General features: G+C 40.5%; 1 protein-coding gene across 1 annotated transcript in view; it reads left to right on the top strand.

Annotated features, from left to right (window-relative positions):
* The window catches only part of LOC126456124 (uncharacterized), a 41,812-nt gene extending 20,087 nt beyond the window's left edge, over positions 1-21,725 (top strand). Inside the window, exons 2-3 of the mRNA XM_050091878.1 lie at positions 4,393-4,761; positions 21,651-21,725. Coding sequence (XP_049947835.1) covers positions 4,393-4,761; positions 21,651-21,725 — 444 coding nt within the window. The remainder of the gene's footprint in view (positions 1-4,392; positions 4,762-21,650) is intronic.
* The last annotated feature ends 3,784 nt before the right edge of the window (positions 21,726-25,509 follow it).

The following is a 25,509-nucleotide window of genomic DNA, read 5'->3' as shown; positions in this document are numbered from 1 at the left end:
GGTGTACTAAACTGGGAAAAAATAAGCAAAATTGAAACAGTGAACAGTGTAAGCTAAAAATGTGCAGCATCGAACGAATTTGAAAAAGGCACGGTCTCGTGATTCTGTGGTCACGGTTTTGGACAGCGAATGGGGAGACCCGTGTTCAAATCTCCCTCTTGCCTATTTTTTCTTCACAAAATTATGAACTGTCCGTCCGGTCATTTATTTTTCTGTACGCTGTATTTAAATCTGTGTCTGTGTCGTTGTGTAACGTGCTTTGGCAGCAGTGATTTGTAAGGAATGGACCTCCAGTTCACACCCATTTATTTGTTGTTTTCATTTATTTACTTGCGACGGTAATATATTCTTACCACATGGCTCATGGTCTATAACCAACGTTTAGTATGACACCTCCAAAGACTACAGATGGAGAACAGACATCCACAACCAGAGAGAAAATTCATTATTTTTGGGAAAAAATGGGGTACGAAGGAGATTTGAACACGGGCCTCTCGCTTTCCAGCCAACTCCTTACCCATGCAATCACGACGCCATAATTCTTGCAGTTCGCTCGATGTTGGACATCTTGAGCTTGGATAGTTCTCTGTTCTTATTTTTCTTCTTCTTCCTTTTTTTTTTAACAGTTCATCACAGCTTCTTCTTGTTTCCATGCTTGATATTTCTTCAGATTTTGACGGGCTATTTTACCACTAAATCTTTTGGGGGTGCAATGGGTAGTTTCCCCTGTGACCAAGGACTGAGTCAGGGCCGCAGCTACCAGCCACACTCCCACGTCCTCCGATTATCAAATAAAACCGAAAACGTAATCTAATGGAAGCCCTGGAAATCAACGGACGTCACTTCCACCACCTTTGAAATTATGAAAGTGTCGTACAAAAAAATATGCATAATGTAATACGTAGGAGTGCAGTATCGAAATTAAGAAACATAGCTTTCCTGAACACCGAGTCCAGCTACATCGACCGTCTACGGCAAGATTTTGCAAATATCAGTATGGCATCGCCTCTTCAAAGCTCTGTAGGCTGTTGTTTTCGTCTGCAGCCATAACAGCTTCGCATTTGCAAGCCGTCAAAACCGCCACCAAGTGTCAGAGATTTCCTTAAGTTGGCTGAACTGTAGGAGTGTCTTAGTAGGCAAAGAATAAATGTATTAAATGGTTCAAATGGCTCTGAGCACTATGGGACTTAACATCTATGGTCATCAGTCCTCTAGAACTCAGAACTACTTAAACATAACTAACCTAAGGACATCACTGAACACCCAGTCAGCACGAGGCAGAGAAAATACCTGACCCCGCCGGGAATCGAACCCGGGAACCTGGGCGCGGGAAGCGAGAACGCTACCGCACGACCAAGAGCTGCGGACAATAAATCTATTAAAACTTCATGCATGCTGCCCGAATTTTTCACGCATCTCAGTCTTTATAACATCAAATCTCCTGCATTACGTGTTCTCAGTCATGAGTGCTCTAATCGATCTCTGCATCCACAATGTGCTTTTATATCATTCTGCTTTTCATAATTATGATGATTTTTGTAAGCCTCAGAAATAGTTATAATGTGTCAACATGTCCCAACGGGACGAATGAGATGTGTGTATCATCATGTCGTTAAACACGATAGAAAAAATTTTATTCTGCACCCTACATTTTTTTTGTAAAGCATTATGTGTTTTATGACATTCTGACCTGTTAAAGCGTGACGTATATTGTACATTCACCACTATTTATGTATCTGACTTCTTGGATTCAACATAATATTTTACGTAAATTAAGAACTTGGCACCTCTGACCTCCCGCGCCAGATGGCGGTTAGTGTGCTTTAACAAATTCTGTTATATTTGATGTCATGTAATTTGCATATTTTTCTTTTTTACTAGTCCTGTAATCTGACACCTTATAATTTTACCTGTTGATTTTTACTCTTGCATGTTTTTTAAGTGCGCATTTCTTCGTTCCTTTTGCTATGCGTTTTTAATGTAAAATTTTAAAATTTGAACTATTCAATTAATGATTTACAAGTGCACATTTGGTATTTTGTGGTAATCTCCTGCCAAATAGAGTAATGTTAAGTCTTCACGTGACACATGTCACGTAGAGGTCGTTTTAAGCCCCTATCACACCGAGGTCTGCTGTATAGGTGAATGTGAACACGGGCTTCAGTTATTGTGATCGTTTCATATCTTCTGTTACTGCTAATAACTAGACACCAGTGCCTACGAGCTTTAATTTGTACGCTAAATGTATGTTCTTAACAAGAGTTGGTTTATACTCAGGTGTATTTGTGAACATTTGTTTCTTATTGACTGATAGCTATGTAAAGAATTTTAACTTCCAGCACTGGCTGTTAATAAATCATCAAAATTACGGCCAAGCTTACCTTCCTTCTAATTTTATTAATCCAATGGTCGTTGTGCACACAGAACTCCATGGAGTCGCCAATCAACTGTTTTTATTTGCTAATTATGTAGTTATATATCACTCTATTGTTTATGTCAACTAGTTTGCTTCATCTTTGTGCCTGTATACCAGTAGGTGTCTTTCTATGCCTCAATTTGTGTGGTATATGAGTAGTATTGTTCATTCTTCGTTAGGTATCGTATGATCTGTTATTGTTATGAAGATCAGTGTTGTTGTTATATGTATAGTTGGTCTCTTTATTTGCGTTCCTACAGTAGCAAGATGACGGTTTATGACCGAGACCGGTAGCAATAATAAATGAATACTATACGGCTCTGTGTCACGTAATTTTCTAAACATATTACTGCTGCTGATAAGCGCCTGAAGGAGACGTTTAGACGTTACTTGTTTAAGTTCCGAGAGGACAGGATGCATAAGGCGCGGAGGTGCTCCGAAGGTAGGATATGAGTGCAGTGGTGCAGCAGTGTTCCTGGATTGGTGATTAATACTTGTCGCAATTGGGCTATCATATTAATCCATGTGTTCCGCTGGTCTCCAAGGAGAGGAAAATGTGTGGGAAATGGATGCATGTTCGGAAAGATAGGGGGAAGGTGACTCTGAGCTCATGTCTTCTTAGGATTTGAGGGTAAAGAATTTAGGAGAGTCGGAGGTCCATGCAATGTTGGCATATATTAGTATAGAGTGGACGAGTGTATTATAGGTGTGGCTAATGGCTGAAAGATGTACACACGAGATGCGGCGTATTAGAAATTTCAGCAGCTTTAATCGGACACGGGTTTTGTATTGTATTTTATGTTGGTATAAATTCCATGCTACTTATCTGTCAAGTTGTATTCCTAAATGCCTTGATGACTTAGTAATAGGAATGTTTCGGCTCTAAGTGGAGAGAAGGAAATCTGAATCAAAGAAGGTCGTTTGATTTTTCTGTGGATTTAATTTTTCTTGTATTATACTATTCGAAAGTAAAGGTTAAGTGTGTTACTGGGTCGGCGGTGTCACCAGAGTGTTCTAGGAGGAAGAACAGGTTGTGGTGAGTGTATGTTATGAATGTCTGCAATGTACAGGATACGCGTGCTTCTCTTCAAACGATACTGGAACTGGATGTACACTGAAGCGCCAAAGAAACTGGTGCAGGCTTGCGTATTCAGATAGAGAGATAAGTAAACAGAAGAATACGGCTGCAGTCGGCAGCGCCTATATAAGGCAGCAAGTGTCTGGCGCAGTTGTTAGAACGCTTACTGCTGCTACAATAGCGCGTCATCAAGATTTATGTGAGTTTCAATGTGGTGCACGAGCGATGGGATGCAGCGGATGGACGTTTACGGGTATGGAGACAACCTCTTGAACCCATGGACCCTGCATGTCAGCATGGGACAGTTCAAGCTGGTGGAGGCTCTTAAATGGTGTGGGACATGTGCAGCAGTTGGAGTGCTATGGGACCCCTGATACTTCTAGATACGACTCTGATAGGTGACACGTACGCAAGTATCTCGTCTGATCACCCACATCCATTCATTCCCATGGTGCATTGCGACGAAGTTGGGCAATTCCAGCAGGACAATGCGATACCCCTCACATCTAGAATGGCTACAGAGTGGCTCCAGGAACGCTCTTGTGAATTTAAAGACTTCCTCCGGCCACCAAACTCCCCAAGCACCAACATTATTGAGAGTATCTTGGATGCTTTCAGAAGAGATCTCCACCCCCTCGTTCTCTTACGGTTTCAAGGACAGCCCTGCAGGATTCATGGTGTCAGTTCCCTCCAGCACTACTTCAGACTTTAGTTGACTCTATGACACGTCGTGTTGCGGCAATTCTGCTCTCTCGCGTGGGCCAGACATGATGTTAGGCGGGTGTACCAGTTTCTTTGTCTCTTCAGTGTATGTGGGTTTTGGTGTTGGTGTTTCTTCCAACCGTTTTAAGCCACCTAATTCTTAGCACTTATAACGACATGTGCCTCGATGTTGCAGCTGTCGACGACGGGCAGCCCCGCTGTGGACGTGCAGCACTTCCTGTACGGCAGCGCCAGCGAGGAGGTGCACCGGCGGCAGCTGGCCGACCTGCTGACGTTGTTCCACGGCGAGCTGCAGAGCACGCTGCGCGCCCTCGGTCTGGCCGCCGAAGCGGACGCCTACCCGCTGGACGAGTTTCTCGAGGACATGGAACGAACCGCTCCAGTCGGTCTCTTATACAGCACCTTCAACGTCGTTTTCCTCTCTTCGGGGCCCCTGGCATCAGAAATCAACAAGTTTTTAAACAATAATAAGTACTCGGGACAACTTTTTGCGAAGGCCTATGCAAACCCGTACTCTCTCTCCTTTCTCAAATACCTTGAAAGGGTACAGTACCGCCCAACATTGAAAACAGGTACGAAATTCTTGTCAGAACAACACATTTTTTGTGTAAAAGTAACTCAATTTCAATTAATACAGCGAAGCCGTATACCAGTGTGGGAAAGAATGACAATTTATTTATTTAATTGATCACATGTGCACTCCCTCAAAATAAATCCCTACATCCAGTTTGGTGAGATCTGTGAAGGGAATGAATGTATGGTCGTCTGCTAACCACAGATAGTGAATCGGAATATATGATCATCTTTGAGTCGATCCTTTGGCTACCTTTGGTGAGACCAAAGAGATGGAAGTTACCAGAGCTTTGAGCGTCTGAAATGTGGCTGACCAATAAGGTAGCAGGGTGCTTCTCCCACTTCGAGAGAGGTGCGAGAGAATCGGAATACGGCCATGTTTCAGGTACTCTGCCGCTGAACCTTCTGCTGTAAAGACCTGTTTTTTTGTTGTGCTCTGTAATGAAAGAGTGGAGGCATGGTATGGATGTGGAATATTTAAGAGAAGATAGAATTAATAATTTCTCTTTCACAGGACCTTTTGTGGGGAAAATTACAAAGTGAGGCAGGTAATTTTAAGGGGATTGTAGTAAACCAACGGTCACAAAGAGCCCGCGTGTAGTTATAAGTTGAGATACTTCCGTGAGCTTAAGCTGAAATATTTAAGAATTAATAGCGTGTGTACAATAAGCTGAAATATTTAAGAATTAATAGCGTGTGTACAATAAGCTGAAATATTTAAGAAATAGCGTGTGTATCATAAGTTGAAGTATTTAAGAAATATCATTCCGTGTGACGCTAAATTTAAACTCTGAGAGAGAATCAAGGTGAGTCGGCCGTTTTTCCAGCAACGCCACTTGGCTTGCATTGCACAGGAAGACGTGCATTTATCTCCAGAGTTCACAGTAGGAAGGTGAATTACAAAGTGGGGCAGTGTCGTGTGAAACTGGGATAAATATTGATTGAAGTGGGAAAGCGGAAAGTGATGAAGTTGTAACCGTTCTTTGTGTAATATTTCATATTGTTGTGTTGTGTATGTCTTGTAATTTGGGTATGTGTGTTTTGCATGGGAGTAGCAAGGTAGTTTCGAAAGATTTGTGGGTATGCCTGTTCCTTCTGTATCGCTCGATCTGGAGGAAAGTTTCGTGAGGATTATTGTGAGAGGCGATGTGTGAGGTATAATAAAAGATCCACCATCCGATCCAGGGAGTGCACTGTTGCGGTAAATAGATTACGAGACCATAGTATAGAGATTCACTAACGTAAAGCCATGCCCACTGGGCGGAATTTCTCATGTGATATTGATGTAGGTTGTAGAATTTGTGTGTTTAGGAATAAATCAGATAGTGAAAAGAAAGAGAATGGTGGCCTTTTTCATTGAATTGTATGTTGTCATAATGTCCCGAATTTATAATGTGTGCGCCATTCGTATTCAGTGGGATGGCCACGTGTTAATAAAAGCCGTTAAATAAAAGACAAAAAGTAAATGTGGTATTGCCAGTGCGTAGTGTACAGTCAGAGTTCTATAAATCACTGATAGTCAGATGCGTGTTTCCGTTGCGTATTATTCATACAGGAGGATAATTTGTAACTAAATAGTAAGATACGAGAATTCATGTTGCTCGATAAATTAAGGAAGATTCCACTCGCTTGGCAAACCACTCATCTTGCAGGCCTGACTGCTTGATGCCACAGTATGAGAAAGGCAAGTGGGTGCCTCTCATAATTTCGACCCTGCCAGGATTCCGTTTTTGCCACGATAATTTTATTACCAGAATATTTAATTTGTCGCCAGGATTCCTTTGCCAGGATCGTTTTTGTTAGGATATTTTGTTGTTAGGGTTTGCTGTTAAGATTTTTTTTATGGAATGTATTGTGGTAGCGCTAAGAAGTAAAATTTTTTCTGTTTGCAAATTCTTTCTGGATTGGTGAGGATCTTTTATTTTATTTTATGTAATTAATTGCTATATCGCACAAGGCTGGAAGATCGTTTCATAATTTTTTTTTTGCGTAATGTCCGTAGTAACTAGGTCGCAGTCGAAAAACGTAGCCACAATGGAGAATAGCGATTCTGGCGTGAACGTAGCAGTGCAGCAGGAAGTAGCTGTTGACCATGGGTTAATGAGCGGGGACGGCAGACACTCCGAAGAGACTGTATTGTTCAGTGGACCGCTGCAAGGGGATCCTTTATGCGGCGGGCTTTGTCCACAAACGCGGGCTTTTCCCGACGACGCGGGCGAGCCGAGACTAGGCCAGGTGTGCGGTGAAAGTGCAGCTACCCTTAGCGAAGCTACGGTTTCTCAGGCGAACGAGGTGAGCGCGTCGAAAGTAGGAAATAACGATGTGATACTGCAGTTTTTACAAGCGATGAGTAGGGGGACTAACGAAAGATTAGAAGCGATGAGTAGAGATAATAAAGCGATGAATAGGGAGACTAAGGAAAGATTTGAAGCAACTAACGAAAGATTAGAAGCAATCAATAGAGATAATAAGGAGAGAGATAGGGAGAATAAGGAGAGAGAGATAGGGAGAATAAGGAGAGAGATAGGGAGGCTAAGGAGAGAGATAGGGAGACTAAGGAGAGATTGGAAGCAATGGATAGGGAGACTAAGGAGAGATTGGAAGCAAATAAGGAAAGATTGGAGGCAATTGATAAGGGAAATAAAGAGGCAATGAGGAAGCTACACACAGTTATCGATGAGCGTCTGTCCGCAGTTAATAATCGGTTAGATAAGGGGGAGAAGAATCTGGATGCGGTGCAGCAAGAATGTGATGCTGTGAAAGAAAAAGCCAATAATTTGGAGGTACGAATAAGTGCAATAGAAAGCGATATTACAGAACATAGGGGCGTGTGGCCGGATGAGCGAATCAAAGAGATAGTGGAGGACTTACTTGCAGATAAACAAGGGGCATTAGACAGCGTGGAAGCTCAAGTCACACGGCAGGAAATGGCGCTAAATAAACACAGGGATGAAGTTGCGGAGGTAGTGGTCAGAATGAATACGATTAGCGCAGATGTAGAAATGATCAGTATAAGAGGCGAAACAGGCTCTGACAGTACGCAGCGAGAGGTTTATGCCGACCAGGAGGAGATACAATCACTATTACAGTTTAAAGAGGCACAATTAGAAAGAAATAGGAAACATAGGGAAGAACTAGCACAGTTGCAATTAGCGTGCAGAAGCGAAGGTGAAACACCACCAGGTAGACTGCGGAGGGAGAGTGAGATAAATTCAAAAATCGAAAATAGGCAGAAAGAGGATGACGAACTCAGAGAGTTAGAAGAACGGTTGTGTCGGATAAAACAGGTGGCAAACCCAACTGGGTATAGCCCAAGGTCGGAAAACATAAATGCGGAAGAAGAATGTAGGAGACACTTCGTGTCGGTACAAACGTACACTTGTTTTCCGGATCCTGATAATTACCAACATCCATGCCTGTGGCTGTCTCAATTTCAAGATTCATTACCTTCATCGTGGGGACCGCTCCTAAAAATGAAGTTTGTGTGTAACCATTTGAGGGACGAGGCTAGAGCGAAAATGCAGGAAGTTATTAAAGACTGTAGTAGCTACAAGATGTTTTGTGACAAATTTTTAAATGAATTCTGGCCGAAAAGTAAGCAGGACCAGGTTAAGCAAAGCATATTGATGATGCCAAATTGTAACGGAGGTGGTATAAGAGATCCAGTGTCGTGTTATCAGGAAATGCTGAGACGAAACAGGTATTTGGATGTGCCATACGAAACTGGGGAGCTCATTAGGATCTGTATAACGAAGTTGCCAGTGAGATTGCGCAGAGATATAGTGATAGCAGGCAGAGGCTTGAACGATTCTGCGTCATTTCAGCACTTCTTACAGGAACTGGGTAATGAGAGCAACATTGTGAACGGCGACATGACTCTTAGGTCAGACAGAGTTGAGGATAGGAACGGTAGAAACTATCAGAATGACAGGAGAGCATGGAATCAGAGGAATGACGGAAATGGAAGATGGTGAGGAAATAGGGGGCAGAATTCATGGGGATATCGACCAGCAAACCGGGAAAATAGAAGATGGGACAGAGATGGAAGAAGAGGGGAAAATCAAAATGATGGGCGAAGAGAGGATAGGCAGTCATTGCGTTCACGTCAGGACAATCATTGTCACAATTGAGACGATCAAGGGAAAACAATCTCGTGGGCTTCATCACATTTCTAACATCAAATTATGGAAAAGTTAAGGATAGATCGAAAATAGGCAATTTATGGTAGATAGTCAGTGTATTTATTTGTAATGTGTAACGTTGTGCAGGGGCAAATCGAACATAAGAATTTTCAGGCGGGATGTCAGGAAGTATGACGGAATAGACTGGTCGAATGAGTCATGAACAGGAGTCGACAGAGTGGGGTATGTACGTATTTTTTGTCATATGAATAAGGATCAAGCAGAAACGAAGTGATGATTAATGAGTGGATAAAGATGGTAGACAGAGAAGCGACGTGATAAATAGTAGTGGATAAAGGTGTTATTTAAGGAGAGAAGCGACGTGAAGCAGTGTGATTAATAAAGAGAGATTCGACGTGATGAAACAGTGGTAAATAAAGGTGAGTAGAATTGAATAATGTGGAGATGTCTTAGATGTATGTTACAGAGAGGCCTGTGTATGCTGCAATAGAGATAGATGCTAATGGCGAAGGAAGACCAGGAAATGATGGAGTAATGGACGGACGGAGAGCCGAAATACGAATGAAGAGATGAGGACAACTGCACAATGTGAAAGGACACAAAGGGAGTATGAGATCCAGATGGTGAACGTTGTGGAATACTGACGTAAGATGTAATATAAGTGTAGATCTAATTCTTAGCATAACATTTGCGATTTGGCAAAAATAATATTTTTTGTTGTTGTTGAAGCCTGGTACCAGTATAACTAATCAAAACGGTACCAATAATGTGTACAGTTATTTTTCAGGATGAATAATTTGTGTATTTTTTGTTCTTAGATGAAATGTCGCAATTCTAAGTTGATATTTAGCATAAAGTGAATGCAGAGGTAAGCCGATGGAGAGAGGTGCCAGACTGAAAGGACGAATTCGGAGACTGGAAAGCTATCTCCGAAACAGCTTCATGTGTTATGTGGTTGAGTATAAGGGAGCTAAGGTATGGTATGTTGTCGTGAGTGTGGTGGTGTTAAGGTTAGCCGACTTCTAGACCTATTCTGTTAGTGTATCTATGGATTGAATGAGAGGGAAAATGTGATGTCTGGTGAGTGAGAGTCGTAGAGTAGTGTGATCAATGCGCACACTCCTGTAAAGGGGATGCTACCGTTCTGTAACTACAACATTATTATGTATTGTTTGATTGGGATGAACCTCGATGGCAGGTCAGGATCTGACATCATGTGGATGGTTCATACATGTCCTAGAAATGTTGTTATATATAATAAAAAGGTAAAATATATAGAAAGATACTAATTTCAGTCTGTCACAAGCACAAAGGTGCATTGTATGTTGTAGATTTAGAGTCATCAGTTTCTAAAATGTTTGTTGTGTTAGGATGTTAAAGTAGTTTACTATTTAATAACATGTGGTAGGTAATTGTGAGCTATGTAGATTATTCTTATTTTTTGTTAGAACACTTTCAAGGGGTATTAATTTCAGTGTGTCACAAGCACAAAAGTTCATTGTATATTGTAGTTTTAGGATAAAGTTTCTAATATTTTCACTGTGATAGGATGTTAGAGTAGCCTGCTATTTGATATTGTAATTATGAGTTGTATAGATTGTTTATTATTCTTTTTTTTTTTTTTTTACACTTTCATGTTTTGTATGAGGGACGACAGGTACAATGAATAGAACGAGTGTGGGCTGTCTATAGAAAAGAGATAAATGTTGATGTTGTATGTGTAGAAAACTAGGGTGTATAATTTTAATGTAAGAATTTCCTTTTGTCTGTAATGTTGCGAGATGCACGGAAGGCTAACTGATTGGGTGTCGTAACGCCCATACCGCTAGCGGGCCGAGCTGACGATGCCATGGCGACAGGCGACAGAGCCGCGGCACTCCCCACTCCACTGTCGGACGGGGTACACTCCACGCGCCCGCTACAGAAGGTCAACGGCCTGGGGCGACACGCACGTACCACTGGCCATTCATGAGTTCCGCCACCCTTACGACTGGGGAAGGTATCCCGCGGAGGCAACAGCGGGTGGTTTCTTCTGCTCAACGGCGCGCGCAGCGGCGCTACTGCAGAATGGACGAGGCGCGGCAGAGCCCGGCGAGCATTTTTTTTACCAGCAGCTAATAACTAGTACTGGACTGTGGAGCCGTGAAACAAGATGACTGCGACTTTCCATAATGTGGAAAGTGAAGGACTGGTGTTTCCACGTTGTGAGTGGTGGAAAAGATTTTGTCTTTAGCAGACAGGACGATCGTTTTGTTTTGTCTTGACCACTGAATGGTGGGATCCATAAACTTTTGGCAGTGACTTGTTAAGTGTGCTTTGTGAATTGCACGTGGGACACTTGGTATACTTAGAGGACAGTTGTCGTTTGGTGAACAATTATTGTATGAAGGCAAGAAACTAGAGTGGGACATTGACATTTGCGTATGTAGTAGGAGACATTTCTTGAACTGGTGCGGGAATAAGTGCTGTTTGTTGAAACTTACGACTTTTAATTACACCATGAACTGAAAGGACAGAACCGTGGGTAATAGTAGTTGTAGCGCCATTTTTTTGGACGAACAGATTCGTGTGGATGGTACTCTGACAGTGACTATGACATTTGTGTTTAATGTGAGATACAGTTTACTGTCCAGTGCGTGTTCAAAATGCCGATTTGAGTGACTCAAAGATTTTCGTCCGGGTAACCATGGGAGAGCTTAGACACCGAGACAGTGGTTCTAGGAAAACTATCAGCAACTTTTTGACCACAAGAAAATCACAGGATGAAAGGTTTCCGTGTGACTCGCAAGATAGGGAATAATGTATTTGTAATTGTGTAAATGTTTTTTTTATGTGTTTCATTCCTGAAGGGACAGCAAGTGTAATGGTATTTCATCAACATTTGTGTTTAGAATACTTAGTGTTTGTTTTTTGTCTGTTCTGGGTTATCAAGTTCACGTAGCATGTTTATTAGAATATTTGGTACAATGATACTCTAATTATAAGCCAGTGGCGTAATACTAACGTAGCGGTTCATGTAGCATTGATCAGTAAGATTGTCACAGGGGACAAGAGTTTGCATTGCACAACAAATATCGGAATTAACTGATGTATTTTGATGTCGTCCATAGTAATAATCTTGTTGGTGTTTTGACTGAAGCCACTTATTTTTATTATCACAGTGGTGACATTTCACATTAAAGTGTAACGAAGGCTAGTCGAAATGCAAGTTCTTGTCGTCTATATGTGTGACAACAGAGAAAGTATTTTTTATTTGTTTTAGAATTATTGAAATTTGGATTACTCATAAAAATAACGAAGATCCCAGTAACTAAAGCAAAATTTTATCTCAAGATTATTTTTTCATTTCTATGATGTGATGTTTTATTTGTCATGTAGATTGTTGTAAATTAGTATGTGTACGTTACTCCGGATTGTGGAGAGTACAATAATGCAACAACTGCCAATTTGGTAAAGTAACAACATTTGGTCGTCAATTTGAGGTCACCAGGGGCTAAGGTCTCCTCCTGGTTATTTTGATGAATTGCTACGTTTGTTTTAATACAATTTTCTTAAAAAAAAAAAATGTTCGGAACTACCCTCGCATTGCAAGGATAGTACCGTGCCATTTTTTTCTGCATGGGTAGCCGGTGGTGAAAGGGTACAGTACCGCCCAACATTGAAAATAGGTACGAAATACTTGTCAGAACAACACATTTTTTGTGTAAAAGTAACTCAATTTCAATTAATACAGCGAAGCCGGATACCAGTGTGGGAAAGAATGACAATTTATTTATTTAATTGATCACATGTGCACTCCCTCAAAATAAATCCCTACATCCAGTTTGGTGAGATCTGTGAAGGGAATGAATGTATGGTCGTCTGCTAACCACAGATAGTGAATCGGAATATATGATCATCTTTGAGTCGATCCTTTGGCTACCTTTGGTGAGACCAAAGAGATGGAAGTTACCAGAGCTTTGAGCGTCTGAAATGTGGCTGACCAATAAGGTAGCAGGGTGCTTCTCCCACTTCGAGAGAGGTGCGAGAGAATCGGAATACGGCCATGTTTCAGGTACTCTGCCGCTGAACCTTCTGCTGTAAAGACCTGTTTTTTTGTTGTGCTCCGTAATGAAAGAGTGGAGGCATGGTATGGATGTGGAATATTTAAGAGAAGTTAGAATTAATAATTTCTCTTTCACAGGACCTTTTGTGGGGAAAATTACAAAGTGAGGCAGGTAATTTTAAGGGGATTGTAGTAAACCAACGGTCACAAAGAGCCCGCGTGTAGTTATAAGTTGAGATACTTCCGTGAGCTTAAGCTGAAATATTTAAGAATTAATAGCGTGTGTACAATAAGCTGAAATATTTAAGAATTAATAGCGTGTGTACAATAAGCTGAAATATTTAAGAAATAGCGTGTGTATCATAAGTTGAAGTATTTAAGAAATATCATTCCGTGTGACGCTAAATTTAAACTCTGAGAGAGAATCAAGGTGAGTCGGCCGTTTTTCCAGCAACGCCACTTGGCTTGCATTGCACAGGAAGACGTGCGTTTATCTCCAGAGTTCACAGTAGGAAAGTAGAATTACAAAGTGGGGCAGTATCGTGTGAAACTGGGATAAATATTGATTGAAGTGGGAAAGCGGAAAGTGATGAAGTTGTAACCGTTCTTTGTGTAATATTTCATATTGTTGTGTTGTGTATGTCTTGTAATTTGGGTATGTGTGTTTTGCATGGGAGTAGCAAGGTAGTTTCGAAAGATTTGTGGGTATGCCTGTTCCTTCTGTATCGCTCGATCTGGAGGAAAGTTTCGTGAGGATTATTGTGAGAGGCGATGTGTGAGGTATAATAAAAGATCCACCATCCGATCCAGGGAGTGCACTGTTGCGGTAAATAGATTACGAGACCATAGTATAGAGATTCACTAACGTAAAGCCATGCCCACTGGGCGGAATTTCTCATGTGATATTGATGTAGGTTGTAGAATTTGTGTGTTTAGGAATAAATCAGATAGTGAAAAGAAAGAGAATGGTGGCCTTTTTCATTGAATTGTATGTTGTCATAATGTCCCGAATTTATAATGTGTGCGCCATTCGTATTCAGTGGGATGGCCACGTGTTAATAAGAGCCGTTAAATAAAAGACAAAAAGTAAATGTGGTATTGCCAGTGCGTAGTGTACAGTCAGAGATCTATAAATCACTGATAGTCAGATGCGTGTTTCCGTTGCGTATTATTCATACAGGAGGATAATTTGTAACTAAATAGTAAGATACGAGAATTCATGTTGCTCGATAAATTAAGGAAGATTCCACTCGCTTGGCAAACCACTCATCTTGCAGGCCTGACTGCTTGATGCCACAGTATGAGAAAGGCAAGTGGGTGCCTCTCAACCTGACACCCTTGTTCGAAACAAAAGGGTTGCTATGACGAGAGGCGGAGATTGTTTTTCCCTGTTTTACTATAATGTCAGCTTAGATATAAATTCTCAAACTTCTTTCACATCTCTGTCTAAACTTTAGGTCTGTAGACTTCTTTTTTTTCTACCTGCCCCTCCCTAGGCGAGATGTTTGAAGCACTCCTGTGTACTGTTACTGGCCTCAGAATCCTATTTTGAATCCTGGTGATGAAAGCACTTTTCACCAGCAGCAGTAGTTTGCCGGCAAGGCGAAGGGAGCTGGTGGCGTTAAATTCCTGATCCCCCAAATCTATTGCCGACCTTTTCCGTTTGATGCAAGGAGTGAGGACAAGCGACACTGCTGATGGTGATCCATCTGTCAGATAGGTTCGTTAACCTGCTTGAGACCAGTAGGCTATGTCCCAGCACGGGGTTTCTTCCTTCTCTTTCTCTCACCACCGTACAATACGAACACGATACGTCAACAAAGCATATGAAGGAACTAACATGGGCATGTGCCCATGTGCAGCCACGCTTCAGTAGCAACGAGGGTGCATCGGTGTCTCACATCGCAAGCAGGAAGAGTGATCGCTGAAAATGCCTACGTGGGCAGCTGGACCAGCTTAGAGTTAACGTCACGAAATTTAGTGACGATGAGAAGGAGCAAGAAATGGCGTGACGGTACGTACAGGGAAAATATTAAAAGTCGATTGAGTGGCCCGTGTACAAATTACTGCAGGACCGGCAATCCTGACCGGATGAGATTCACTCATCTGCTACGAAGAAGAAGAAGCAAAACGCACACAATAGATATTCTGCTGACCATTTGGATGATCGTCTTATGAGGCAGCAATTTCTGAGACATTATGGTCAACATAGTCAGTACCTTATCGGACACAACTGGACTACAGGACTAACAAAGAATAATTGTTCTTGCTATGGGATTTAGTTTTAAAAGTACCCAGAATAAAAGATTTATCGTCTGCTAACGATACCACACAGATTCAGAAAAGGAAAGAGCTGGTCAATAGATAATTGAGGGCAAGTGCCAAGTATCACATTTACCACGAGAATCGAAATGCAGTGTATTCCACTTCATATGTAAATTATCTGAATCCAAAAAACTGAGAAGCTGTGATACCACAGAACTATGTTGCCCAAATTATCACTCAAAAAAAATTATAGTGACCAATTAGAAACTAAACACTTTATTAAAAACGTCCTAAGGGCCATAGCAGGAAACTGACTGATTATAAGGCCTAATAAAAAAGTTTTGTTTAAAGCACCTTTATATGGAAGCAATTAGTTTTATTTGTGACCATACAAGAGCAGACACAAAGCTTCAATATTTTAACTGACAGTACTGTAGTCAACAAAAACCATTTAAATTTTATTTCAAATTCTTTATGAGATCATACCAAAATTAAATTTAAGAAAAATATGTACAGTTGACATCTCTCTCTTACAGAACTCCATTCCATACAGCTGTAATATTTTAACTCTAGTACAGGAGTCAACAGAAACCATTTCACATTTCTTTTAATTTTTCATAAATCCTAAGAACACTAAATTCAAGAAAAAAGAATCATTCGGTATTGACTCCTATTTCTTAAAGAATTCAGTTCTTGGGATCAGATGTTGCAAAGGTTTACTATAAAACTGCCACTACTTTTGAGGAAGAAATTGGAACGTTGTCAACAGATATTTATGTTTGGCAAATGACAAACATGGATGCTCTTTCGAATGAAATACGCCATGGTGTGTATCCTCCGTCATCCTTCCTCTTTAGAATACCTTGATATTTTTCCATTCTTCTGTTCAGAATAAGATCTTTTTATGGTTTTGTTGTAATGAATGAGTATGAAGACTCTGATCATACTGCGTGTGGAGAAATACTCAACAATACGGTATATGTATCTCTTGAGGTACAGCGGCCTTGCTTGCATTTCTAAGATTCCCTATAAATATAAAATCTCTGTCGCTGCTAAAAAAGGCAGTGTCCACTCACTAAACACCTGTGAGACTGACTGGAGGACACCTTGACGCATGGTCTTTGAAACTCCATTGAGAATCACTGCTTGCCACAAGGTCGGTGCATCATCTACCAGTGAGCGAAATATTTTCTCCTGAATTTAAGTTTTGGAACAAGTTTCGGGACGCGCAACAAAGTACTGAGAACACAATTGCACCGAAAACACGTTTTATGAATAAAATAGCTCTTCGGACGTTTTCCATTTCCACTCTTCAATTGTTTTGCCATCTAGAGTATTTTCGTGCAGAACTGTTGTGTGTAAAGCGGTCCACTTGGAACAATGCCTGACGGTATCTTACTCCGTCCTCGCCTCCATGTTTCTCACGCGCAAACACTACGTTGCTGCCACAACGAACAGGTCTTCAGCTCGCTTTGGTGGGTAATCCACATCCATCACAGTCGCCTCCACACATCAGAGACTTAAGACACAGCTTGCGCATGTTGTTGTTGTGGTCTTCAGTCCTGAGACTGGTTTGATGCAGCTCTCCATGCTACTCTATCCTGTGCAAGCTTCTTCATCTCCCAGTACCTACTGAAACCTACATCCTTCTGAATCTGCTTAGTGTATTGATCTCTTGGTCTCCCTCTACGATTTTTACCCTCCACGCTGCCCTCCAATGCTAAATTTGTGATCCCTTGATGCCTCAAAACATGTCCTACCAACCGATCCCTTCTTCTAGTCAAGTTGCGCCACAAACTTCTCTTCTCCCCAATCCTATTCAATACCTCCTCATTAGTTACGTGATCTACCCACCTTATCTTCAGCATTCTTCTGTAGCACCACATTTCGAAAGCTTCTATTCTCTTCTTGTCCAAACTGGTTATCGTCCATGTTTCACTTCCATACATGGCTACACTCCATACAAATACTTTCAGAAACGACTTCCTGACACTTAAATCTATACTCGATATTAACAAATTTCTCTTCTTCAGAAACGATTTCCTTGCCATTGCCAGTCTACATTTTATATCATCTCTACTTCGACCATCATCAGTTATTTTACTCCCTAAATAGCAAAACTCCTTTACTACTTTAAGTGTCTCATTTCCTAATCTAATCCCCTCAGCATCACCCGATTTAATTTGACTACATTCCATTATCCTCGTTTTGCTTTTGTTGATGTTCATCTTATATCCTCCTTTCAAGACACTGTCCATTCCGTTCAACTGCTCTTCCAAGTCCTTTGCTGTCTCTGACAGAATTACAATGTCATCGGCGAACCTCAAAGTTTTTATTTCTTCTCCATGGATTTTAATACCTACTCCGAATTTTTCTTTTGTTTCCTTTACTGCTTGCTCAATATACAGATTGAATAACATCGGGGAGAGGCTACAACCCTGTCTCACTCCTTTCCCAACCACTGCTTCCCTTTCATGCCCCTCGACTCTTATAACTGCCCTCTGGTTTCTGTACAAATTGTAAATAGCCTTTCGCTCCCTGTATTTTACCCCTGCCACCTTCAGAATTTGAAAGAGAGTATTCCAGTTCTTGCATACCGCAAGGAAAGGGAGCAATGTGCATCGGGAAGAAAACTCTTTGCTACTAGGTGGCTCAACATAACCTTCGGCATGGCCAACCGTGTCATAAGACTCTTCCTTCTTCTGTCCCTTGCGTAAATCGTCGTTCTCATCATCATCTACCGTTTCACATTCGCTGCAACATAAAGGTGTCCTCTAGGCTTCCCCACACTTAACGGTCTGGAGGTGTACGCATCCGTGTACTTGTAGCTCATTCTGTATATCCTAAGATCGTTTACTCGCCTTCCATTACGTCCGCCTATCAGCTTTTTCTTGTCTTTTAGAATGCAGAGAGAAGCGCCTTCCCCATACTTGCCGTTCAGCTGTGTACCATCGATTTAATTTTCTTTGCTTCCTTAATTATGTTTTTCTCTTCAGTCTGTTGCCTCACCACTTTGTTTGTTTTCCTATTCCTCTTAATAATACCCAATAGGCATCTAGCCGTTTCTCGTTAAGCAACCATTGGTTTTTCAACTGTTTTAGCATTATAAATCCATGTTTCCCTGTTATATCTCAAAACTGATTCTACACACTGCATATTTTCCGTTTTAATTTTGAAAACACTTAACAAAAGAAATTCAGTTCATTTTTACTTCTCGAGTTATTTCTTTTCCTGCCAATTCCGTAGGTGCCTTTAACTTGGATAGTTACAAAAACTTGTCAATTACTTTTTTCTTTTAATTCTCTGTTGGAAATTTCTCTTTCCCATGTACTCATTGAAGTTTTTTAATAAAATTCATTGTCAGACCAACTTGTACACTCTCTGCATTAAATCTTTGCATTCGATTTCAAGTTTCTATGTACTTGATGTAAGAATTACAGTGTTATAAGCAAAACGAAGGTAGGTTAGTTATGTTCGGTTTAACTGTATTACTTACTTGTTCATCCAGGTTAAAGATCTGAAAACTTCGTTTAATATCGCAGAGAACAGCTTTGATGGAATATGTTTCCCTAATCCTAGATTTCACTCTGAATTTCCTATAATTCTGACAGATTCTGATGGAAGCTGTAGTGATGACGTATAAATTCTTCAGCGTGCTAAAATAAATGTATTCAATTCCATATTGCGCAGTCTAGCGGTACTACCCTCTGTGCCCAAATACCGAAATCTACAAAGCCAACGATCCAAATTCCTACACATTAAGACAGTGACAATCTTTTTGAGATTTACGTGAATTATAGTCATTCTCTTCAATTTCAAACTAACTTTAATGTTACCCCTCTGTCAATTAAATGATTAGTATTGTGCAATTAGTTAATACTAATTAATCACTCACTAATCAGAATACACGATCACCTTCACAAAGTAGTTTTGAAGAGACCACTTTGTTGTAATTATAGACAAGTAATATATTTAATTACTTTGAATTTTAAAAGAATTTATAGATGAGAGGTATCTTCTATACACATTATCTGATCAGTAGCTCCTAAATGGTTACAGTGTACCTAGATTGTGACCTAGCCACATACTGGCAATCAGCATCTGAAGACACAAAGACACAGTATAGATTGGTGGTTAATCATTTCCTACCTGCTTATCCTTGTTCTTCCGAAGTGTAGTTTATGTCATTACAGTACTCGTTAAGACAGAGGCAGGTACTTGCGATTACTATAATCATTTAATTATTACTCTTGGTGTCGAAGCTGATATAGTGAATTTACCAAAGATCATATTTTTGGTTAGTTAATAATGTGCACATTTACGACTGCTTTTATTAGTTTCCACTGGTGCTGTACTGAAATAATGCAAGACCACTATCTCTGTTATAGAGTCTCACTAAATCATTAACTGGTGTGTTTGCTATCTGAATAAGTGGTTGCATGGAAATATTGCTCCTTACTTAACTAGAAGAGATCAGAGGCATTTTTCTGCTGCTTGGCTGAAGACCTCTAATATCCATATGATTCTGATACAAAGCATGTGAGATTATTTCTTTGACAATGCACACAGTTCCATTAGCTCTGCAGCAGTCTTAGTAATCACTTATTTTAGAGATAACTAAGCAATCTTTCAAGTTCTTTACATATACAAACAACTAAGAAAAGTAAAAAGATTTTCTGGACGTTTTTTAGTAATTAACGAACATTTTCAGCATGATTTATATTCTTCAGACTTGCTAAAAGGTATTCTCTCACCTTCTCACATACTATGACCCATATAATTAATGAATCAGACTTGCCTTTTTGTAGCCGTGACCGACGAAACAAATACTCAAATAAGGTGGTCGCTCTTAACAGTGAATTCATATAATAACGATCAGGAAGGAGAAAACAGGTTATCTATCGTCTTGGAGTACCATTACATGCATTTATAATCCTCTCCTGTGTGTGATGTAGACAGTTTATTGCAGCCTTGCAAATAATATTCACAGCAGAAAATCTCCACGATACCTCAGCTCTAATATTATTCTTGTCTCAGTTGTAGATTAGCCATACGTTTAGGACAATGCAAGCTACAATACATTTCACAAGAAAAAATTAACTTCAGGCACGAATGATTTGTATATCCGTCAGAAAATGTTGATACTTGAGATTTCGCTGAAACTGAGTGGAAAGCTTTCTTTCAAAATGTACCAGTTCCAATTAAAAAAGTAATTCACACTCATTGCCCAGTACTGCAATTTTGCTCACAACCAAGTAGTTCCCACTGTTGTGTATCCAGTCATAAACCTAGCTTGTTTCATTGCTTCATTAAAATCAACTGTTGTTTTTTATGTGACTGCTAACGATTACAATTTTCTTATTATTTTCTAAATCCTCTCTCGTGAAATAGACTAATTAGAACACTGCTCCAAATTGCTGGAAATGATTTCCTCTATGGATGTCCTGGGAACGGTTTCACACGCGACTTTCGTATTAATTTTACACCAAGTTTAACCATTACTACGGAAATTCTATCATCCTCTGGTGTCTTTCCTGTCTTCATCCTCAAATAACTCTATACTTCTCATCTGGCATTACTTCCAAAACGTTCTCATTACTAACGATTTGTGAACTCTTCCTTCTCTAGACTTTTACTAAAATTTTAAATGAAATTTTGGAATGCTTGAGCAGATATTATTAACTTTCAATAAACATCTGTCTTTTGTAACTTTTTTTTCTTTTTATTCACCTTAAATAGCTGAACCAGGTCCTACCAGTAGCTTCAGTGTGTTCTGCAATTAACTGATAAAGAGATTTGCATTTCAGACATTTGTACGAACAGGCTAGTCATACTTAGTCATACTGATTTGGTAGAATGAAGAATGCTTACCACTGCCATTAATGTGTGTGTACTTAGTTTGTATTTAAAAATAACTTCCATATCATTCAATAATTCAAATTGTAACAAAAGGAGGATGTGTACTCCTCATTCTCTCCTGCACTCTTATTTCCTACATCAACAACCCAACTCACAGTAACAGCATATTTCAGTGATGTCTCTAACTACCTCAGCTACAATGCACATTTGAATACACTCCCTGCTAAAGTGCAATTAATTTTTTCCAGTACTTTAATAAGAAACGATATGCAGCTGACAAATAGAGTTAATGAGAAAATTATATGAAAGCCCATCCTAGAACGGTCTCCAGATCAAAGGAGTGTCAGTCATCTCCTTTGTATAATGGTCGTAAGAACGATCCTTCTTAGACCTTGTTGTGCATTATGGGGAGGGGGGGGGGCGGTTTTGTCGTCTGTAGGTGATGCAATCATGACAGGCTTGTTGTCAAATCATTTGACAATGGTAATTTGCCCAATTGCCTTACACACACTGGTCAATAGTACTATGACCATTTTCTTACCATTTCAGCATCAGCAAGGGGCCAACTTTTTTGGAACACTGCTTACTTGGATGACATTCATCTACTTGAAGGCCTTCAAGTAACCCTTCCGAAGCAAAATAAGTCCATGTACACCTTGAATCCTTGAGGCAGTGATATGGTATGTCTCATTATCATTTTCCCACCAATATGGAGGCGATCACAGCCCTCTATGGTGGTGTGATCGTTTCTTCCAAACACAAAAATGTCGAAAGGCAACCGACACAGAGGGGCAAAAAAGTTCTTGAGACCACATGGGTTTAGTTTACCGCTCACATATTGATTTGTCCGTCAGTCTAAACACTTTCTGTCTTTGAATTCTGATGCAGCCAGCCCTAATTGTCTGCAGCAGAGAACGAATCTTCGAAAATTATCTATGTTTATATCTTCTGCTACCACAGTTTCATCTACCGTTATTTTTAGTGAGTTCCGTATTAAGGAAAAACTGTTTCTTGACGTATTTTCGGCAACTTCAGTTGCACTAGTGGCACCCGCCCCGTACTTACGTATTCTGGGACTACACTGTGTAGTGATTCGAGAATTTCTGCGTAAATTCTAGAACCACTCGGCCTTCTACGGTCTCGAACACACGATATTTTAGATATGAGTGTGAGAAAGTGGAATCCTACCTACTGCGCGTCACATATTTGTGTGTGCAGGTTGTAAATGAGTCTCGAGCAGAATGTAGACATGGCGGTCGAACTGCACCGACAAGTATTTGTCGGTCGGTGCATGGAAGTTTAGTGATAGTGGACAGAAGAACCATGGAGTGTTTATGCTACTCTGTTCTATTTGTGTGTGACCATTGTTGTAGTAACGTGAATAGTTGAAAGAGAACCATTAAAAACTTCTGTCTTAGCCTTGGCGAAGGGAAGAAAAGTATTCTGTTTCATGGTGAGAATGTACATGGTTTTTAAGCCAACTTTCTCTCATATGTAACTTAATTTGTTTCTAATGCTTGGAGACACGAGAGGCTTACGCAACGGTATTTACTTATGTGAAGTGTGGAATTTGTAAAATGTCAGACGTTTAAATATAAGTCGTTAATTGAAGCGAATGAAACTTGGTATGTCTTCTTATTTTTATAAGTAGAAAGCGTCTTAAGAAATTCCTGTACCTAGCAGCATACTTCAGAGACGAAGTGAAAGACAGTTTGCAGCAGCAGGCCAGCCAACAGGGAAGTTTGGCCAAACATCTCAAGTAAGTCGTCTCGTAAAAGAAGTGGAAATATGCATACACATTTAAACACTTTCAGTCGTCCAACCGTTAGAACTGCGATAGACGCACCAAAAGATATTCGCATTTCTTGTGATGCAGTATTTAAAGATTTTCCTTTGCGACCGATTCGAACATGAGCAAATGAGCTCAGACATAGTAAAGGTAATATACGAGGGTGTTAGGAAATATTTATGTTGTTCCATTTCTTTCCCTTACCACAGAGAAGCATCAAATTGTAGACTGGACGGAAGAGGGTAAAAAACATCCGTATGATCCCACTTTCCGAACACTTGAATCAATATCCTCTTCAGGTTCACTCGACATTTGTTGTCCAACGCTATTCACAGGTGGAGTAAGGGTCACATCACAGTTATCTTTGCTTGACCAGCCTTCTGCATCGCAGATACCACTGTCAGTTCAACAAGGTTCTTCAGCTCTTTCGGTATTTCTTCAGTAGCTTTTGAAATAAAATTATGAAAATATTACTAAGTCAGAACACAAATTGTTAACGAAAAATAACTCAATTTGTTACAAGCACTTAAGGAATAAGTGCACCCATACAGTCCCATTATCTCATTGTGGCACATAATTTACTGTTAATAAAAACATGTAAATTTGGCAGATACTATTGAAACGCCTTATATAATAAGTATCCATTATATTCCAAACATATTTATATGAAATTATAGGCAATATGCACTGAAGCGAGAAAGACTCTGGTATAGGAATGAGTTTCCAAATACAGATATATGTAAACAGGCAGAATACGGCGCTGAGGTCGGCAACGCCTATATATGACAAGTGTCTGGCGCAGTTGTCAGATCGGTTAGTGCTGCTACAATGACAGGTTATCAAGATTTACGTGAGTTTGAATTAGACTTATCTACGCCCTCGGACACGGCAAAGGAGACCCATCTCTCGTAATTTTAGTTATGGAGACTAAGCGATATGTGGCATACGATGGCTGTGTTGGAAGTTCACATAAGAGGTTCTAACATTGCAATCGGATGTAGTCTAGGAGATGTGTGAGTAATGTGTGCTCAGATTTATGAATTCTGCTGGGACAACCAATTAAAAGAGGAGGATGGCGTAAAGTGTAAACGGGGGACGTGGGAGCACGGCGGGAGTGCAGGGAGACAATGTTTGGCTCGGGTTGGCGGCCCGCAAATGTGAATGATGAGTGCAGACTTTGGCGAAAAGCGGTACAGTCAGCAGGAAGGAAGAGGTCAGCTGTTTTACCTGGAGCAGGGGAAAGCGGAGAAAGGCAGTGGTCGCGTTGAAGGGCAAAGTGCCTAATGGAATTTTCCATATTTTATTTACAAGTTGAAGAATGTAGTTCTACTTTTGATAGAAGACTGAAAGACAAGTAATTTGTCTGTTTAACTAGGGCTCCTAAGTATCTAAAGGTATTACTGAGGGTTAAACTTCAAGTGTCAAAGAGTATAAAAATTAGACACGTGATTAATTATCACTGACACAACTTCACTTTGATTTTACATCGACATGTCGTTCTTGATTACGTTCAGGTACTCTTCCTTGTCTGCTGCAATATTTTTGCAAGACAGTCTAATTTTATTTACAGTTGTCGGTCTTCCAGCGTTGATACACCTACACTTGACTGATATTTTATTTGTAGTTGTTAGTCTTACAGCGTTGATTTCAATGCACTTCACTGATGCTACGAAAATATGCTGGGACTTCAAGGCTGTCAGAGGAGCCTGCGATTCCTATTTAAAAATACTTACCCTTTTCTCATAGGTCGAACTTTCTACAATGAGGCTGCCAACCGATGGAAATATTATAGATGTCGGTGGGGGCAGAAAGAGGTGACTGAGCATGAGTATCTTTATTTATGTGTCTAAACAATAGGGAATGACACTGTGGCTTACATGACGAAAATACGTCCCACGAACAACTGCCTGGAAGGCCAGCTACAACAATCATAAACGTCTACAGAGGTGAGCTACTGACATTAAAGTCGCCACTGTACCACCTTGATCTATGAAATGGTAGTCATTCCGAGATTAATTCGATTTTAACTGCAAATCAAGAAAAGATTATAGTCCAGTGTTGTTTAAGGAACGACAGTCAACCGGAAGTTTGTTGGACATATGAAATCTTGTCGAATAACATCAGAGAGTGAGAGAGCGACTACAGACAAGATTCTCTGATCTCTCTATCAATCTACTTCACCCCCCTGCGGGTTCTGGGGTAAGAATAGTCCCTTGGTATTCCTGCCTGTCGTAAGAGGCGACTAAAGGGAGTCTCAAACTTTTCGGCCTTATGTGATGGTCCCCTGTTGGGTTTGACCTCCATCTCTCAAAATTTTTCCGAACAGCGAGCCGATTGGGGAAGGGCACCTTACTTGGTGCATTGTGTCCATCTTGCGTTGAGATGTTTCGCCAGCTTATTCATTGTTGCATTGCAGTCCTGCCTGCTTTCCATCTCTTGGGCATGGATACGTTTCTGCATGCAGCTTCTGCCATGCAATGTGCAGTGCCACTTTCAGCACTGATGGCGACAATGGACTACATGTCACCTAAAATCCAGTACGGTAGCCAGTCCGTTGTGGTCGGGCCGCCATGTACCCTGTTGGTTGTAGCCCCCTGACCACACAGGGATCGCTCTGTT

The sequence above is a fragment of the Schistocerca serialis genome, chromosome 2 (genome assembly GCF_023864345.2).
Source record: "Schistocerca serialis cubense isolate TAMUIC-IGC-003099 chromosome 2, iqSchSeri2.2, whole genome shotgun sequence".
Taxonomy (NCBI): domain Eukaryota; kingdom Metazoa; phylum Arthropoda; class Insecta; order Orthoptera; family Acrididae; genus Schistocerca; species Schistocerca serialis.
The sequence above is the reverse complement of the archived record's forward strand: the minus strand, read 5'-3'. Positions and strand labels throughout refer to the sequence as shown.